A 20,758-nucleotide genomic window follows, 5' to 3' on the forward strand; every position below is an offset into this window, starting at 1 on the left:
AAACCCGCGGGTATGAGCTAGTACTTCTATATTGGCAGTAAGCTAACTTCTCAATGTGTAAGCATTCCGAAATTAAAGCGAGATAGTCTAGTACCGTTTTTGTGAAAGTATTGTGTACGTGAGTACCGTTTTTGTGCGTGTGTTGTGTACATGTTTATTTATATATGTGTTCCTTTTCTTTCGTACGTGTTTATTGATATATCTGTACTGTAATGTTTGCGGACGGTACTAGCGCTTACTGCCAATATAGGAGTATTACATATGGGACGTTCCATACCCAAACGGACGGGGTTGATATGTTTCAAATTGTTACGGTTGATGCATAAACATAAATAATAAATAAGTATGAAATTTGAGCTTGACTAATACATTTTTATAAACTTTACAGCACAGAAAAAAAAACAAATGGATTTAATAGTTTTCGAAATATCTCGAGAACGGGGCAAGGAAAAAATTTGAAAAAATCACACATACACAATGGTAGCTCTGAGTATTGCGCAATATTTAAGTATAAAATTGTGGGGTGCACTCTACAATAATTTGAATTATGATTTTTTTTTTACACAGAAATTGAGTAAAATGAGTACAGTACGAATTTACAATTTTTTTATTTTTTTTAGAATTTTTATGAGTATGCAGTTTTGTAGCTCATTAAATTTTAGTAAGTTTTAAGCTACAGCAAAATTTCGTTGATTTTTATTTTTTATGCTGACGGCTTTTGCACTTTTTTCTTATGGAAGAAAATTAGCAAAACCGTTTTCATAGAAAAAAAATAAAAATAACGCCGGTTTGCAGTCTGTTAAAACTTGCACTTTATTATACTAAAATTTAATGAGCTATATAAGTTTGTAATGTACTCATTTTACTCAACTTCGGTGTAAAAAAAAATCATAACTCAAATACTACTATCAGTGTTGCCAGAACTTTTTGGCCAACCGGCTAAATTAGCAAAAAAAAACGGCTAAACTGTTTCAACTAAATTTCACATGCTTTATTTAAATAAATCATAAGTAAAAAGACTAGTTCTTGGAGAGAAGTTGCAAGTTCAAGCTGGAAAACATTTTGCCAGCAAGAATTTGCAATTAGGAAAAACATATGATTGTGGCACATGGTTGAATTTTTTGTCGACGATAATTTGAATAAACAGGTTCGTCAAATTTAAAAATTTACAGCGATTTTAAAATGAAAAAAATTTAAGTAAATACTTGTTTACTTAATTACTTTTGTTAATTCCAATGATTTGAAACGTACTCGGAATGCAATCTCGTCCAGAGTCGATATAGGAAACGCGACAGTTAGTACGGAAAAGTAATTGAAACGTATGGTGAAGAAAGTCGGGCTAGTAAGAAATATGCATGTATATCCTGTTTTTTGTCCCTCTTAAAGAATTGTAAAATTCTATATAAATTTCTTATGGTTGAAATGCAACCGTGGACACTAGCTGGCAGGGAAACTTGCAAGTTATTGCATATTTGCGATCGTGCTGAATTTTGCAAGTTTCTCTACCTGAGAGAAAATTTGGGAGCATTTTTTCTTATGCTGGATTTCCACTAGGCATTAAATGGCAAAAATGACAAATGACAAAGTCGGTCATTAAAAATAATCGTGTCATTACATTAAAAAAATAATCATTAAGATCATTTCCACATGGCATTCTTTTAAATGGCAGAAATTTTTTGTCATTTCAATGCCTAGTAAAAATTCGGCATTACTAACTGATATTTTGAGTGATAAATTTCACTATATCCAAACATAAACGCGTGTTAAGCAAACAGTGAAACAATTTGTTATTTTCTAAGTTTGCGAATAAAACCTCACACTTAAATTTAAGTCTTTCATAACAAACATTTTATGAAGAAAATCCCCGTTACGGCCTTCTTTGGAAAAAAATATATTCGTTTAAAATAAAAATAAGCGAAATCGGCCCAATTTTATATAACCCTGTCTCAGCGATAAGGCTAGTAACCATTTCTAACAGATTTTGGATCGCTTAGTCAAAAATGGAAACACATACATATATTTGAATTATAACCCTTCGATGGTAACGTGGTATATAGTTACACCAATGGTCACGATCGTAAACCATTTTTATTTTGAAATAGGACAAATAATTATGAGAATATAAATGATAATATAGCAAAAATACATTTTCGGAACGTTTCTAAATCGCATGGAATAGATTTTAAGACAAAATATTTTTAATTTAAAAAAAAGAACCAAAAGAAACAAACTGCATCCAGTTTATAGTGTTTTTGAGAACATACATACAATTAATTGAAGAAATATATTTATATATTGAAAACAATGAACAATCTGTTTTTCATCGTAACAAAGCATTAAAACATTTCACCTAAAAGCCCAAAAGCAAAATTAAATTTAAAAATAAATTAATTAGAGGCCACTGAAATTAGGAAAATTTTACTCACTTACACCAAATGTGCAGGCATTCCTCAGGCGCGTTTTGCCAGTAAGTCTCCCACAACTCACACATGCCCTTCTGGAATATTTATTCTTACTTCGAAGGCAGATATGAAAACGACCGACATAATTTGCTGTGGGTGGAGAAAACATAGCAGCGCTCTTTTCCGATTGGCAGTTCGTCCAACCGTCTCAAAAACAGTGTAAAATTCTTGGGCGTCTCCACTTATCTATTTTTTTAGTTCTGACATAGTTTTGTCTAACAGTATTGTTTTAACTTCATGAGTATGAAAAGTTAGTAAATATTACTTACTTTACCTATCAAAATAATGAATTTAAAATATAATGTTGAAGCAAAAGCTAAAACGCCATGGGTCACGGGGTCTACATATGTAGACCAGTTATGTTTCAGCCGTGATACAATTTCCAATCGCTCCCCCTAAGCGCACCTAATACACTGATTATGTGAGCAGACATATTAGCAACAGCTACTGAAAAGCGCAACTATCTTAAGAAAGAAAATTAAAAGATAGTACTATTTTAAAAGAAAGGTCTACGATCGTAGACCACTTAACCATTGTAGGGTTAAGAAAACAAAGTAAATAGCAAAATCGGCTAAAAACGGCTAATTTTTTTTTACAAAACGGCTTCCGGCTAAACCGGAATTTCTCCGGCTGTTTGCTATCGCAACCGGCTAAATCTAGCCGGAAAACGGCTAAACTGGCAACACTGAACGCTACCGCAAATAAATTTTAGAAAAGTCGAGAGTCGAAAGTAAGAAGTCTCCTTCTGAATTGTAGTGCGCAGCTGTGACCTACCTACTTGCTTTGTTTTCTTCAAGGATACATTGTAACGTCAAGTTTAGCATTTACCAAAAAAGCAATCGTTTCTGTTGAACCACTTTGTGATGAGTTTTCTGATGAAACGATTCAGTTTTTTATCGTTAAGGTATTTATCAAAATAATTCTATTTTTGTTTTAAACGAAAAGAAATTCAATCGTTAACACTGAAGCTGTAGCATGTATTTAGGCGCTAGGTGGTAACAGTGAGCTGCCAATGGCATACAATAATTGTGTCCGTGTACCTGTTAATTGTTCAAAGTTAACCAAACCTTTCAGGGTTTTTGCGTTCGCGTACCAGTGTTGCCAGCTCAAGGGTACGAACATCCCATTCTCCTTTGAAAAACGCCCTGTTTATCACATTTTAAAATTCGAAAATCCCATTTATGAATATTAAATATTAAGAGTTTTTAAGAACAATATATATAAAGAGAAGATACAGTGACTCAAACAAATGACCACGTGTTGATTTTTTTTAAATATTCGTAAGGTTTATCGAGATAACTTTTTTTGGTATTTTTCTATAAAAATACCGTCCGAGGTTTAACCGAAATCATATCACAGATTCACACTTTATATAAAATTTAGGAAAACTCAACAAATTTTCGTAAAAAATTCAGTATTTTTTAATCGAATGGCCTTATTCATAAAATATAAAATAGGTTTAAAGAGCTTTGCAGAGTGACATTTTCATACAAATTTTCGCTTTATAAAGCAGTTAAAATGTTCTTTATTTTTTATGAATTTGGGTGTAAATCTTTAAAACATTTTTGGGTATGCAGTTTTTTAGCCCCAACAAATTTAGTGTAATGAAGTGCAAGTTTCAAACGGCTTTAATATGAAATCCATGCTTTTATGGGAAAAAGTGCAAAACTCCTATGTGTCTTCAATAGTGACTCAATCCACCAGTCACAAAATATTGCCGTCACAAGCGTTTTTTTTTTTTTCAAATATAATAATGCCACAAAAGCATAAAATGGACCTTATCATTATATACTAACTACATTCGAGAAAGCCGCTATGCAAGAAATATTTTGATATAAAGTTTGTCTAAAATGGAAAACGAATCCATCCACTCAGAGAGGCGGGTGTCGTGATTGTCTCAGCCGTCACTCTTGGGGAAAATGAAAATTTTCTGTGTAAATCATATAACTAAGTTTTCTACTTTATTGGTTTCGTGTTAAACTGATATTTGAACTCAGATGTTAATAGTTTGAAATGCCGAATCGAGGGTTAAAAGGAAATTAATTAAAGTTTGAGGTAAAACAAGTTTAAATGTCCCACCTGTCACGTTGGAATTAACAACAAATAAAAAAAATAATAGAACCATAAGATTGTATTTAGCTAAAAATCCCATAATGAGACGCAAAATACCACGCGCCCTTTTATGGTGCGAAAATCCCAAATTATGGGCGAAATCCCACGAGTTGGCAACACTATCGCGTACGCAAAAAACTTGTAAAGTAGGGGAAATTGAGAGAGCAAAGTGACATTTCATTTTGAGGGGAAGCTGCTGGTTTCTGCCAACAGCAATTTGCCAACAGGAAAACAGCTGATCAAAAACAGCTGGTTGGAATGTACGCAAATCACAAAATTTAATTTGATGGTTTGGAAGTTAAAAATGACAAAATGCGAGTAATTTAACTTGTAAGAAGTAAGTAGTTATTTGTTTAATTAATAAACTGTGTCAGGATAACACTTTGTGATGAGTTTTCGTACGTTTTATATTTTACACTTTTGAATGTAAACAACAATTATATTACCTGTTCGTCTAACTTGTAAGTTTCTGCAAATTTCCTGTTCGCGTACTGTTTTGAATATTTTTCTCTTGTGAGAGAACTGGTGACATTTCGGCGGAGTTTTGCTGTTGGATGTTTTTTACTGGAGCTTTTAAACGAACGCACCTAGTAACAACTTTTCGTTGATTTATTTCGTTTCAACGTTAACGATTGAGTTTTGTTTCGTTAATTTGGATCTGAAACGTAACGAAATTATTTCGATTAGTTATTTTTTCGCACCAACAAAACGAAATCGATTCATATAGTTAGTTGAGCTCTCTTCTTTTCTTACTTGATGGCTTCGCTTGTTTTTCATTCACAATAGACGTCAGCTGACCCGTTTTGGTCAGTGTAGTTATCCAAATTGCCCTTGATTCGCATTAATTTTGGGAATTGGGTCTAGGATTTAATACTGATCAACTGCACTTAATTCCCGAGATAGTTCCCAATTAACAAGTTAATCAACGCGGTCGTCTCTCTATGCTATAAGTATGACTTTCTAAACGACAGTCATCCTAAACTAACCACTAATCTAATGCAAGGTAAGTTAACAGTCCAAACAGGAAATTTCAAACTTTGTTTCCCATTGTTAATATAAACATTCACAAACAATTTTTTTTAACCTTTCAACATTTTTAAAACACTTTTAGATGATTTCCGGAAAGTCCGCTTAAAGTACATTTTAAGTACATTTTAAGAATTAATACCGGGGACAGACATCTGGTATTTGTATTCTGGTAAATTTATATTGGTTAACAAAATACTACCATGGTCACAGAAATTAACTTAGTATTTCTGAGTCAATTCTTATGTTTTTGAAGAACAACTCATAAACATAAAAATGTACAAAATAATGCAAAAATTGCTATATATTGCATCAACACTTGCGGTATAAACTTTTGGATTTAATCGCGCAAAAATGTCAATGATTTTTTCATAAATAAAATACTCATTCACAATGAGAATACCACAAAATTACAACCTTCGGAAAGTTGTATTCTTTCTGCAAAAAATACTAGGTTGCTCACGTGGTATTTTGAAGAATATTATAATATTTGGTGACAGACATATGGTATTTTGGAAAAATTCTACGAAGAAATACCAGATGTCTGTCCCCGGTATAAGGCAGCTTTGCAGTAAGTGTTGCTGTTTTGTGAAGACTCACAGCCGTATGAATAAAAATTAAGCAATTTTTTTTGAATATTTCGGACTTTTTACTCCATTTATTCAAATAAATTTAAGTAAACGGTCTGAATTTGTAAGAAAAAGCGATGGCTTAGTTTTTCATTCGTACAGTCCATAGGATAAAGAAATAAATTAAATGAAAAATGACACTGAAGATGGCACAACGCCGAAACCGGTTTGTCACCAAACCAAATTTGAAAGGGATGACGGAAATTCGTTCCAAAATACATCATACACCCACCCTGTCGGAAACAACAACAACCAAAAAGGAAATAAATTACATATATGAAATAAAATTAAATTAAGTTAAACTTAAAAAAATTATGGACGTACTAATTTAATAAAATAAAACGTAGTTAAATTAATTTGAATTTAGAGTTTCTTAACGTTTGCATGCAGTAAATAAAACTATGAATATGCCATACATATGTATACCAAGGCAAATATAGACCTGTAATGATTTATTTTTTATGTGATATTTGCTTTATCAAGAGCGACGAAGGTTATTGGTGTACGAAAATAAAAAAAAATGTGACAATAAATTTCACACTGATAACGTGTGACAAAAAAGTTCTTTGGTGTTAGTTTTTGGATATCACATATGAAACAGTGTGACACGAGTGGGGACCGACTACAGAAACCAGTTTATCAGTGCAATAACTGATACAAAATTTATTAAATTTTTTGACACATTATTTTTTTATGATATTACTTGTACCGCATTGGGATTTACACATTGAATGTGTATATGCACACAACAAAAAATAAAACAATATAAATATATACGGAAAATTAAAGTGATTTTTGATTTCGTCATGATTTAAACAAACTTGGCCGTTAATTCTTCAGTGAGAGATGACTATTTTTTTATTTTAGGGCTGGTAGAAAATCGAAACTTGTCTGACATTTTATGGGGCAGAAAATTACCGGATATTTGGATTTTTTATTTATCCGGGTCCATTCGGGGTTTTCGGGATCTCTCAGGTCCAAAGTACCTTAAATCCAAAATTTGCGTATTTATAAATGGCTAAAATATAAATTACAAAAATTACCGATTACTGTCTGCTGAAAAATTTTAATCAGACGCCTTTTCGCCTACTGTGTATGTATGCATACATGTACATATATGTGTGCATACAGTTCCGGTCACATGGTTAGACGCACCGCCATACGCAATACAAATTTGAAGCTTTATGAATTATTGCAAATTTCAGTAAAGCACTTACATATATTACTGAATGGAATAAGTATTCAAACTAAAGCAACTGAGACATAAAACATTTAAAACCAAATAATCGTAATGGTATTTTTTAACTATACTTCAAGGCTTGCCAAAAAGTTCTTACATGTTTGGGTTTCATTAGATTAGACGCAACACCAAAAGCTAAAGAAAACAATTTTTATTCAACAAAGTAAGTTTATTTTTGGGTTTATTTCAATAAAGTAATTTCAACACGCAATTTAATATTTTGGATTTCCTCCTTTATTAGAAATAACAGCAAAAATATGGTCTCTTATAGAGTCATATAGTGATTTTAGGTGTTCCAATTGTATTTCCACCCAGGCACTTTTTATGGCATTGATTAATGATTGTTTATTATTGAATTGCTTGTCTTCATCATACCTTTTTCATGTTGGCCATCCGCACACATTTTCTATTATGCTAAGATCTGGAGAAAACGATGGCCATTCCAGTAATTTCACATTTTCACTTGCTATAAAAGTTTTCACGAGACGTGAAACCAATACACTCTATATATTCCCCTTATAATTTTTTAAGATTCAGGGTCCTTCTGGTATAAAAGTCTACATTTAATCTTTCTAGTAAACTGAAACCATTTTTTAGCCAATAAAAAAATTCACAATTAAAACAATAAATTCTAATGTTCTGAGGAAAGATATAGTCAAATTAATAGCCACGATAACGTACAATCCTCGGTGCCGTAGCTATAGCCTCACTCGGCAGTTTTTCCAGCCAAAATCACGGGGAGATTTCCAAATTTACCATTACTAACCTAAATAGATTCATCGGAAAATCCAAATGGTTTGAAGAGCCTAACGTGTCATGAAAGCAGATAAAATCAAGGATCCCAGAGAAAGCGTATCAAAATTCTTCTTTCAGCACTAATTGGTTCCGGGCAATGTACTCAGGCGACGCTTCTACCAACCAACCAATGTTCTGAATAAATAGGACTTATCATGAGTTTAATTTTTTCCGAACCGGCTCACTTTTCACTTTTGGTTTCCATGGTTTTACTATGGGCGGATGACAAATTTTCGGTTGAATTTTTTTCAGGCGAAAGTCAGGATAAGGCAGGTTATGAATATATACTCAGGAAACTAAGAAAGGTCCCTTATGCACAGGTGGTTTGAAGTGGTTAGGATAAATGTTGATTTAGTATGAATTTATGTTTAATTCTGTGTTCTTATTGTTTTTCTATTGCGCCTGATTATTTGAAGATTTTTTTTTCAAGTGCATCTAATCATGTGAACGGGACTGTATATCGTCATATAAGCTTATAAGCGTATGTTGGCATATTTTGCTTCTCTTTTGAGTGGGATTTAATCATTGCACTTGCTCAGCGGTGACAAGCCTTAAAAATTCAAAATTGTGTTTTGGTTAATGAAATTTGAATTGAAGTAAAAGTGGATACAAATATTGCCAAGTAAAGCTTTACTGCTGTTTCCGTATTGCGTCACAAGTGAAACCCGAGTGCATTGCGCATATTTCTTTTATTAATATCGTCTCGCAGCCAAGAAATAGTAAACATTTTGTAACTGGATTTCGTAGAGTTTCAAGAGTAATTTTGGCGCGAAAATACTGGTAATGTACAAAAAGTAAATTACAACATTTCGGGAAAGCAGGGTCGAAGATGTGTATTTGATGTCAACGAATATTGTGATAGAAAAGTTAATAATTACATTTTAGTAACAAAAAATATTCCATGCGTGAAACAATGCTACCAGTTTTTACATCAGTCGAAAAGTATAGCAGATACCATTGCATAACGGGACGCACCGCAAATCATCTACAATGGTACTACAAAATTTTACTCATATTTCTTTTGGCTCTACTTCATACTACAACATCTAACGGTAAGTGGAATTATATGCAAGCACATTATCACATTTATGGTGAGAGTTTATTTGGTTTTAAATTTTTAAGAAAAAGAAAGTGTGTAAGATGTTATGTATTTCAATTTATTTTTAGAAATGATTGTACTTGCAATTAAAACACTACGGTCTTTTATAGGTACATCAGCTAACATTTAAAATCGTATTATAAATAGTATAGAAGTTATAAGCATTTTATGAAACTTAATACGAATAGAAAAGAAAAGCATATAGAAATGGGTTCCCACCAGGATTATTTATAGCCAAAAAGCAGACGACATATCGATTCAACTAAAGTATTGAAGAATTACGCCTTTAAAACTGCTCCCATTGAGTCCAGTTTTGACAATTCTCGGAATTGAGTTTTTACAGTCTTACAGCGCTAACGAAAAACAGTCGGCACGAGGTAAGGGAATTGCATTTAGGAACAACCAAGCTGTTATGTCTAAGTGATTTAGTTAGTTGTGTCAAAGACGTCAAGCATCTCTCGTAGTACGGCACTATAAGCAGATTGCGACCAGTGCACAGTGGTACCGCTCTCGAAAGAAGGCGGGTATACAGGTTTTGTGAGCGATGAATCCGCAGTTTTTTGTCTTGTTGTTTAAAAAAAAAACCCTTTGATGAAAAAGTGCATAGAAATGTGATTTTTAAATTTTTTTTATTTATGTAAAATCAAATTACTACTAGATCATACAAACAATGCATACAAAAGTAACATAGTTTTAAGTGCATAATAAATCTAATGCCTCTTTTGATAGCTCAGATTTGGATTTTCGCGGTAAATTTCGAAGGCTAGATATGTAAGGATGAGAATTAAGAAGTAGTCTGTGCAAAAGGTCAGTGTTGTTGAAAACACAATAATTGTTTCTATTGAATCGTCGAAATTGCACCACTAGCTTATTGCATAATTCGGCAGCTTCTTCGGAGAACACACCAATTGGCAAGATTGCGAAATTAATCACCTCGGTCCCATGGATTAAAGCGTTATGAACAGATGGTGGTAAATTATATCACGGATATGCCCCAACTAGGTCGCAAATTCAAATGCATAAATTTAAAATTTTTTAGTATATATTTTATAACCCGACGGGAGGCCCTGCAGGATGTGGTAACACTTGTCAATAAGAGCCTTATCTATTCCTGTAACTTCAGCTGAAATAGCAGAGTTTCGGAAAAACTTTCGAGCGGTATTCTCGTCGAAGGATGTGCCGCTGCCATCGCTTCGGGGCTTCTCCACAGCTAAACCTAAACGATCCCTAAACTGCTGCTGCACGATTTTCTTTCTTTGCGCTACAAGAGCTTTTTCTTCATCTGAGCGACATTGCCATTTTTTAATTTAATTTTATAAGAAACGTGGATAAAATATTCAAAAAACCAAATCCACGAATGAAGTGGCGACAAGCCAAACTCATATTTGGAGATGTCTGCTGGTTTGCTTACAGATCGTTCAATGTCGTTCAGCTTATTTGGTGATGCTCCACAACATCTATTTGTAGATAAATCGCTAAGAGCAGAACAGACTTTGCCGTGAACCATTGATAGATGCAAAGAAGGCTCCACAACTACTTCGCGATTATAGAAAAGTAACGAAGTCGATTGTAACTTATTAATTTTATCTTTAAAATAAGCTTCTTCTTGCACGGAACATTTTTTTGTTTCTGTGGCAAATTTTAAGCGAATCGGTCCACAAAACCTATTAGAGGACGGCCGGGGATTCCTCCAAACAGTAATAGCTGAATCTGATATGCTCGATTTATAAATTAATTTAAGGGGAACATAAGATGTTGCAAATAAGCTGCTGTCCTCAATTTTTGAATCCGAAAATTTTTGTTTATATTCCATGCGCCCGGTACTGCCATCACAACCCCACTTACCAATTAGAACATAATCATTATTTGCATCAACAACACCATCTTGCACGCTCAAGAAAGAAATTCAAGAAGTAGTGTGGTATAACAAACACTGTAAATTAATTTCGTTAGAGCATTCTGTAACACATTTCTCTAATGGATAACATCGTTTCTTGGCTTCTAGCACTTTCTGATATGAGGGCAAAACATTTGTAAATTTAGAGTGTATTAACTCTTTTACAAGCAAGTACTGGTAATTTGTCAATTTAGCCTCCATAATTAGTGATACCATATCGTCAGCGCTGAATTGTACAGAAGAGGTTCTTGATCGGGCGGAATCATTAATTATCGCAGAGATGGCAGAAGTATCGACCTATGATAGTTGAGCAAATCTGCGGCGCTTAGATCTTTTACTGCAGTCAGCAAATGGTTTTCTATGCAACTGCTTGCTTGTAGAGGGAAAATCTTCATTACCTGTCTTTGCAAATGCAATTTTCATTTTCATATAACCAGTCGCAGTATTTGGCGATTAGTCGGTATCTTGATCTTGTCAACTTTCGCGCAATATTTGAAAAACCTCCGGCAAAGGTAGAAAATGCAATTTTTCAAACTGTCAGTGTATACATTTTCGCGTGATGGCAAAGCATGTGTCATGGCTTCAAAAACTTTCCGTTCCCTCTCTTCTTGGTTTTTGATGCTTTGATAGGAGAGCCATTTATCCAATATTCGAGCAAAAGAACACTTATAACTCGATCCTAAAATACATTTAATAGCTCAGTAAAATTAGATAAATTTGGAAGAAAAATTGAAAAAAACTTGTAACAGCGATTTTTTGATGCAGTTAACTTCTATTTGCCCCTACATTTCATTTGGCAACATTCCGCCATCGTGAATTAAAGTTGTTTTGGTTTTTTTCCGATTTGCAAGCTTATTTTTCATTTTGCGTAGAAAATGGTTATATACAAATATGTAGAGAATTTAATTTCCCACATTTGTTATAAAAAATAACATTTTTTATTGTAAAAAATTGGCAAAAACTGCTCAAAAATTTTATATTGTCACGGTTTTCGCCATTTTTTGACAATTTCTGTTGAAAATATATAGCATGTTGAAATTCCAAACATGTACAGAATTTCATTCTTCACAACTCTTATACCTAAATTTTTTTGTACGACGCTTATATCACGGCCAGGTTCGTCCCAAACATAGCGATTATCCCAGTAAAATTATATAAATTTACTTCTATTGACACGTAGATAATGGATCCACAGTCTCGCCCCTAAATTTCATGTGGCAACATTCCGCCATCTTGGATTTTATTTTTTTGGGTTTTTTTTGCGATTTGCAAGCAAATTTTGCATTTCTAAAAAAAAAATGGTTATATACAAATATGTAGAGAATTTAATTTCCTACATTATATAGAATGTTTTTTAAAAATAGTATGTTTTATTGTAAAAAATTACCAAAACTGCTAAAAAATTTTATATTGTCAAGGTTTTCGCCATTTTTTGACAATTCCTGTTGACAATACATAGCATGTTGAAATTCCAAACTTGTAGAGAATTGGACTGTAGATCCATGATCTACGTGGCAAATAGGAGTAAACTGGATCAAAAAATTGCTGTTACAAATTTTTTTTAAGAAAAACTCTAATTTTATTGGGGTAAAAAAGGTCAAAAGAGCCAATTAAAAAAACTAAATGAAACCTTGAAAACCTGTTTGAAACTGAGGGGTGTAGTATAAACTTTATGCGATACCCAGAGGCAGCTAAACGCAGTTGGAAGGTTCTGATATTGAAACTAGAGATCTATGCAAACATTTTGGTACCAAAATCATGCGTGCAATTTAGTGCAAAAGTAATTAAAAGCCTTGACAAATCAGAAAAGGCATTTTTTTACTTTCTGCCACTTATTTAAAATTATATTTAAACTACTATTAAGACACTTTAAAGAAAAAATCACATACTTGGAATACCTTCAGCTTTCAGCTCCATATGAAACAAGTTTTGACAAGTAAATATAATTGATCAAAATCTTCTCAGCGATTCACTCAAATTAATGCATACTTTTTGAAATAATAAGCATTTATGGAAAGTGTGCACCTTCCACGGATGAAACGGAGCTTTAGCGTTAAATGTTTATTTTTTTTTGTATTCCCTGTTAGAGTGGCTGTTTGTTAGTAATTAGTGAATTTTTCGAATGACCTCCTACGGTACCACTGTGCAGTCGAAAAATAAAATTTCCCAAAATCGATCTAAAAATTTACCAAATCCCGTAAAAATTAAGCAAGTTATTTAATGGGTCTTAATAAAACGAAAAATTCTTGGTTTGAATAAAGCCGTATTTGGGCTTTTCTTGTAAATTGGTTATAGAAATAAAAGTAAGCGGGGAAGTAAGTAGAGGCAATCTAAGGCTCAGTTTTGTCGTCAAACGTAAGGATTTCACAGTCTAATAGTAGCTTAATTTAAAAACTATTATTTACCTACACATTTTTTCAATATATACTCCTATAATAGTTAGCTGTCCTTTCGCTTGTGTTTTGAATGCATTGCATAAAATACCTAAATCAAGTTATCCATAATGTGCGTGTTGATCTTGTCACGCCAATGAAGGGAAGGGAAAGTTCTGGGCCGCCTCCGAATGGCAAATGGTTTTTATAAAAAGCGATTTCATGGCAGAAGTTCATTCGGAGTTGAGATGGGCGCGTGAGTAATTTTGGCTCACATTCACGCACGCTCACGTTAATGGTTTTGTAAATCACGCACACTCACGTCCAGCTATATCTTTTTCAATCACGTTCACGCCAGCTCACGACGCCTATTTTTTCAATCACGCATGCTCACGCACTATTTCTTACGGACATTTTTTTCAAATTGAAACTTTATTTATATAAATGGCGTTTCATATAAATAGGCTTTTATCACACAAGTATTATTACAAAAGCTTGACCAAACGCCTAGCTAGGGCTGAAGATACTATTATTATTTTTAAAATTTCAGATATACTATGTATCTAGTACAAGTATAAAAAAGAATTGGTATCAATATTCATTGTTCTTTAATTCTGCCTGACACAGAAAAAACTCTTTCACTAGCTGTTGAGCTAGCTGGTATGTTTAAAATTTGCCTTGAAAGACTTCTAAGCAATGGTAAATCTTTAGCTTTCTTCCAAAATTTTAAAACATCGTCACAACTTTTGTTTTCCGATTTTTTCTAATAAATATGTATGTCCGTATTAATTTTTTCAAACACTGTTTCTGCAGATTCATTTATTGCATCTTTAAATTTGTCAAAAGTTGCACGGGTTTTTGTCCCTTTCGAGGTAGAAGGAATGTCATCATGCAGAATTTGGAAATCGTGCTGAGGACGAGCGCTCTTTTCTTCAAGTACTTCTTCTACCTAAGTTATCTTACTGTCCCTACTATATGTTCGCGCTGTTCTGCAGATAAAAACTGTAACCTTTTAAACGGAGGATTTAGAAAGAATCGCAGAAATTGGACTGAACTTGGTTGGAATCTTTTATTTAAAGCAACAGCTGTGTTTTTCTTCAAATCGATAATGACTTCAGAATCAGATGCATTCGCCTAACAATGCTTTTGTAGTTTTTCCAATAAATTTGAATTTACTCTTGATAGTTTATGAAGCTCATTTATTTCTGTTAATAATTGTTGAACAGCTTGACGTTTGAAAGTGTGATTTATATAATTTTTGTTAAAGCATGAACCATATTTTTACAAAAAAATATCAAAAGAATTATAGCTTGAAAAACATTGTAAATATTAAAAACTGAACACCCTTCATCCATTTTTGACCGCCACTGTACATAGATATGTGAAAATTACGTGATTGACGAAAATCTAACTCACGCACACTCACGCCCGCAAAAATTTCAGTAACGCACGATCACGGATATTACGTGATTTTTCACTGAAAGCCGCTCACGCTCACGCGTGAAAAAGCGTGACACGACGTGTCACGTAGAAAATCACGTATTTTGCTCATCTCTAATTCGGAGGTTTGAAAATGCGACGACCGCGGGTCAGGAATTGCGTAGAGCCACATTTCCTGGAACTTTATACGGGATATGGATGTCAGACTTCCTAAAATAAAATTGAAAAATCGATTGAAATGGTAATTCTTCTGACTATGAATTTTTGAGGAAACTGTTCCCTTTTGACTATTTTAATCAGAAAATTTAGCAAAACGAAGAAAAATTTAACATTTTAACAGGCAGGAAAAAATTTATCAATTTTGCTTAAATTTAAGCAACACGGCAACGTTGATTGCGAAAATCCCACATCATGCTCTTTACCGACACCATTTTGATAACCACCTTCAGTAAAGAAGCGCAACGAAACTGCCAAATTTACCAATGGAGGTATACCAAAAGATTTCATAGGGTTTGAAGCTTTATTTTTTGTCACGTCTAGAAAATATTTAAACGCTGATGGGTTCGACCTGTAGGAATTATGAAATCTACAAAATATGAAATTCAGAAAAAGAACAATTACAGGCTAACCTAATATTCACGCACGCCACCAATTTACTGCCAAAAATTGCTCATGCAACTTAAGCTTTCTTTCCCGAGGAAAGCGTTTTACAAAAAATAAAAACGATCTTTACTTAATCCACATCTCGCGGACAATTATCAGAAGTGTACTCTTTATTCCAGTTGTCTCTTATTTATAAGCTAATTGTTTTCTTAATTTTAAATTAATTCAAAAGTTTACAGAAGGAACGGAAAATACATTATTGCACTTTATGCGTTCTGGGCTATTGGAATGCAGTTATGTTTACAGTGGCTACTATGCCGCTGTGTGGAGTCTGTCTGTCTTTTGGTTTGATCTTCGGTTGCAAAGAATTTAATTAAGAATGCAAAAATGCTGCTGTCACCAATTTGGCCATTTATTATTTTAGTTCAATTTGTGATATAAAATTACAGAATATTCTTTCTTTATTTGAACTTTATTGTTTACAATTTGTATTTAAACCGTTATGTGTAGTCTGTTGTTAACTTGCACATACAACTTGTATGGGATCAACCGAAATTGAACGGCGTGCGTATGAAGCTAACTCAATTTCCAATTTTTGGTCTGCATGACATTTTGATTTGACGTTTCGCTCAATGAAATCAAATGCAAACGCACGCAAGCCGATTTCGGTTGACGCAAAAAAAAAATTCGACGGTGTGCGTACCAAAACGCAAGTCGCGACTATTAGGTTAGCCTGTTACTCATAGTCACTTAAGGTGTAATATAGCGTTAAGAGAATTTTAGACTTTCCGACTGCGGACGAAGGACAATAGTAAATAATATGCACGCTTTTTGCACCACAAATAACGTTATAAACGCAGAGAAAACATTCCTTGATGTCAAGAAAAAAGTACATTATTCTAAGGAAATATTACCTTGAAATGGTTCCAAAGACATGGCTGCCTTAATATGAGTAAACGATTCGACTCAGTTTAAGGAAAACACAATTCCATAATTTTCAGTACTATTTTCTTTCTTCTTAGGAAAAATTAACTTGCCGTGAAAGTAATAAGTATGTAATTTTGCTCGCGGCGCTCCAACAGTCGCAATGGCCGACAGAGCAAAGTTCTGGAGTGTTAGTCAAGACATGCAAGGTTCAAGTCCCAGAGCAGAAAATATATTTTTAAATATTTATTTTTGACGTAGAATACGTCTTACTTTTCGATATGGAGGCTATGCTCAAATGGTGTAGTTGTAATTTTTAGAGCTTCACGAAAACGCTTATTGCAATTTTGAGCCTTTAAAGTGCTCTAGCAACTTATGATTTGCAGATATAACTTTCATTTTCGGGATATAGGTTATTTGGAGTAGTAGAAATATTATCGTGTAAAAATTTTATATAAATTCAACAAATATTGAGCATTTTTAGTTAGAAACTTTTTGAAAAAAGTAGCAAATTTTTTTCATTTCGAAAATACTCGAAAGCCGCTCAAATGATTTTGTTTTTGTTTTCTTTAGTCAAAAACTCAAGTTTTTCCCTTTTGTTTGGTGTATGGGAAGTATTGGTTGATATCTTCTAAGTATATTTATTTTATTCAAATATATGGGCATAAATGATTTTCCATACAAAATCACTTCGTTATCATTTTGCAAACGCGTGCATGCGTTGGTAGTGAGAGAAGGAGACACAAAGTATGTGTGTGTAGGTATTTCGGATTTGAGTAACAGATGTCGCAATATTTATAATCTAATCGCAGGGTCACCGGTGACATTGTCACTAATGAGGATTTCATTTAAGACGTAACTTTTCCGTAAAGACTCTTAAGTGACTAATGCATGACATTCGCTACGGGGATGTATGTAAATACATACATACGTACATATGTAGATAAGTACCCCGTAGCGAATGCCATGAATTCGTCACTTAAGTGTCTTGTACGGCCATATCAAGTCTTCAATGACTTTGGGCTTCGTTTATATGGAAGTCGTTCATGAATTTTTCATACAAATGGTAATTAAGGCGTTGATGGCCTCTGCATGACTTTGCCATGCAGTGATTATTGATGACATTCAAGCGACAATGTCCTGCAATGAACTTTTTATAAGTGACCGCTGCAAGACATTGTCTGTTATAAGTACACCTGCATGAATTTGTCACCAGTGTCATTGTCAGCTATATGTGGCTTAGGATTCACAGCAAGAGCGACGATGTCACTAAATCCTCATTAGTGACGATGTCACCAGTGACCATTTTCGCTACTGTGTAGTAATCTAGTATGTATGTATGTATGTGAATAGGTACTAGGGATGCCGGTGTTTTTGGCGTCCCGGAAATCTTGGGATTTGCTTGCATTAATCTCGGGATCCCGAAAATTTTGAAATATCGAATTGATAGTAAGAATTTGTTTATGAATTTTGACGGTAAAAGAAGTTCAAATATTTTGTAAAGGAGGAGATAGGGGTCATTATCTTCAAATGGATCATGTCTACCTTTTGACAGTTCAGCCTAAAAGTGTTGATGCCGAAATATGTTTTTCATCAGTAGGTTTTGTATGTAAAAACTGCAGGTCAAGCTTAGAAGACTCCGCTTTGAATGCTTTGCTGCTCTTACGAAAACATTTTAAGTGCAATAATAACAACACCGGCAAAAAAAGGGTTGTCTGTTTTTAACCAGACCCAACTACCAACATGTATTTCGACCCGCTGAATCCGATTCTGAGATCCGTTTGACTCGTGCACCCTCAAAATGAAATGTTTTATTTTAAAGTTTGTCTGATTTAATAAATATCGCGAGCGTAGAGTGCAAAGTTGCTAAGTCCCAATTTAAAAATTGTATAGGAGATTAAAAAACTTCGTATAGCCATTTTCTTCAAGTATTTCGCAAAACTTTGAATACAACATTTTGCCTGTTTAAAGCAAAGCAAAACTCCATACGAATCGCAGGGATTCGATATTTATTAAAAGATTTCGAACTTTTTCGGCCTTATCGAATTTTCGGAGCATTTTTTGGCCTTAGCAAATTTTCCCCTCATTGAGTATAAACGAGAAAACATAAAACAAGGACCTTTACCATTTTCGAAACGATGCAATATTAATTTATCTAGCCCCCTATATCAAAATATGATTTTTCATTAAAAGTGAAGTTAGCAACTTTTCACTCTAAGCTAGCGATATATGAGTTTTACAATCAGTTTATCGTAAATTTTAAATAGTTTTATTTAATGGTATGTTTAAATGCTTTCAGATATTGAATTTTTACTCATATTCATAAAATTTATGACTCAATTTGAATCCCGGGATCCCGGGATTACCTAAAAAATATCCCGAAATCCCGAGATCCCAATTTTCCTGATATTTGGCATCCCTAATATGTACATAGTATGAATAATATGTATGCGAAAACTTTTTCGTCATATCAGATCTATACCGTTCGTTCGATTTTACAAAACGAGGTATCAAAGGTAAAGGGCTTGGCCTGTGAATGTACAATAACTTCTTATTTTTTCAAAAAGAGTAGCCACCTGATAAAAAAATTTAATTCAAATTGTTTTTAAGTTATCAATTATTACACTATGAGTATCGATCGAAATGGGTTTGAAAAGGCTTTATTTCTTACTTATATGTAGGAGGGTTGCCACCTGTTTCAAAAAGCAAGTTAAATAAAGGCAGAAAAATTGAAATGTATATCCTGATATGGATGCCCGACGAAAGAGGTTGTGGTTTGAAAATATTTAGCAGAGGGTTGCCACCTTATTTTATAATTAAATTCAATTTTAATTAAGAGTATTAGACAATTTAAATATGTATCACAAACAAGTGTCAGATGAAAAAGGTTTAACGAGGATTTGGTTTAAAAATAATTTGAGCAGGATTGCCATCTGCTGAAAGGTCGAATGAAATAAAATTTTATGAAATATTGAAATATTGGCGTCAAATAAAGGAGCAATAAGCAAAATTAATTATTAAAGTATGGGTATAAATTGACATGGGTTACAATTATTTTCTTCTGAACTTTATATAGGAGGGTTGCTATATGTTTTAGATATAAAAACTAGAATTAAGGGAATTATATACACAATTTAAATTTGTATCGCAATATGTGTGTAAGTCGAAGAAGGTTTAAAAAGGTTTAGGTTTTAAAATATTTTGAATAGGGTTGCCATATGTTTTAAAATTAGAATTTAATTAAAATAGGCGTAAGCTAAATGAAATATTAAAATATGACGTGAAACGAAGGTGTTAAGATATCCTTAGTTTGAATATTTAGAATATTAATGAGGGTCGCCATCTGTTTAAAAAGGTAAACTCAAATTATTTCGTAAGTTAAAGCAATTAATAAAAATATGGGTATCAAATGAACTGGCTTTATTTCTACACTGCATTTAGGAGGGTTGCCAGCTGTTTCAGAAGTCTAAGCTAACTTACGCACAAATCCGTAGACGAATTTAATGCGAAGACGAGCACGAAGAAGAATACTAATACGGGGACCTAGGCTTATATTAAAAGTAATACAAATTTCTACAGTATGAAAGAAAATAAAAATGAATCCAAGTAGTGATACACATCATGGCATATGTGTATTTCCATACGTCGCATACGTGACAGTCGTACGTTTCAATGTGATACAAAAAAGGAATACCATTGGTTTTCTTTAAATTTTTTGGGCCATTGTATAGCCCATAATTAGCTCTATATTTAACCGAAAAATTAAACCAATCGAACTGCTTGGTCCTGAAATATAAGCATTTAAAGAGAGTGTCGTTACGTGACAAAAAATGGAAGTTGATTTTTTCTTTTCTTACAAAATCGCAAAACTCTGTGAATTGTGGATGGCTATTTTCATGAAACTTATTTTAGTATGATTTGCAGCAAGTCTAGTTGTTTTTGGAGTTTTTTGAATTAATGCAACTTGTTTCAATTTTCTTTTACAACCACAAGTGTGAAACGTCACGTGACGTTTTTGGAAATCTGTTATTATCTAATATTATGTTTCAACTACATACGCCAAATTCGAACCAAATCGCACCATAAATACGGTTTTTCGAAATATCTCGACCTTGGCGCCACCTAGGAAGACCATTTTACGCAAACATGATTCTACTTA

The 20,758-nt window shown here is 33.3% G+C and overlaps 1 protein-coding gene across 6 annotated transcripts in view; it reads left to right on the forward strand.

Annotated features, from left to right (window-relative positions):
- LOC108359840 (fibulin-2) overlaps window positions 1-20,758 on the forward strand; it is a 126,755-nt gene that overhangs the window by 24,593 nt on the left and 81,404 nt on the right. For 3 of the 6 annotated variants that reach the window (XM_017611911.1, XM_017611910.1, XM_017611912.1), the window contains exon 2: window positions 9,086-9,316. In XM_017611911.1, coding sequence (XP_017467400.1) covers window positions 9,166-9,316 — 151 coding nt within the window. In that variant the 5' untranslated portion in view covers window positions 9,086-9,165. Of the gene's footprint in view, window positions 1-8,973; window positions 9,317-20,758 lie in introns of all 6 variants that reach the window. The other 3 variants (XM_017611906.1, XM_017611907.1, XM_017611909.1) reach the window with 2 other exon arrangements.

The sequence above is a fragment of the Rhagoletis zephyria genome, unplaced genomic scaffold, assembly GCF_001687245.7.
Source record: "Rhagoletis zephyria isolate East Lansing unplaced genomic scaffold, Rhagoletis_zephyria_1.1 Rzeph_scaffold_00476, whole genome shotgun sequence".
Taxonomy (NCBI): domain Eukaryota; kingdom Metazoa; phylum Arthropoda; class Insecta; order Diptera; family Tephritidae; genus Rhagoletis; species Rhagoletis zephyria.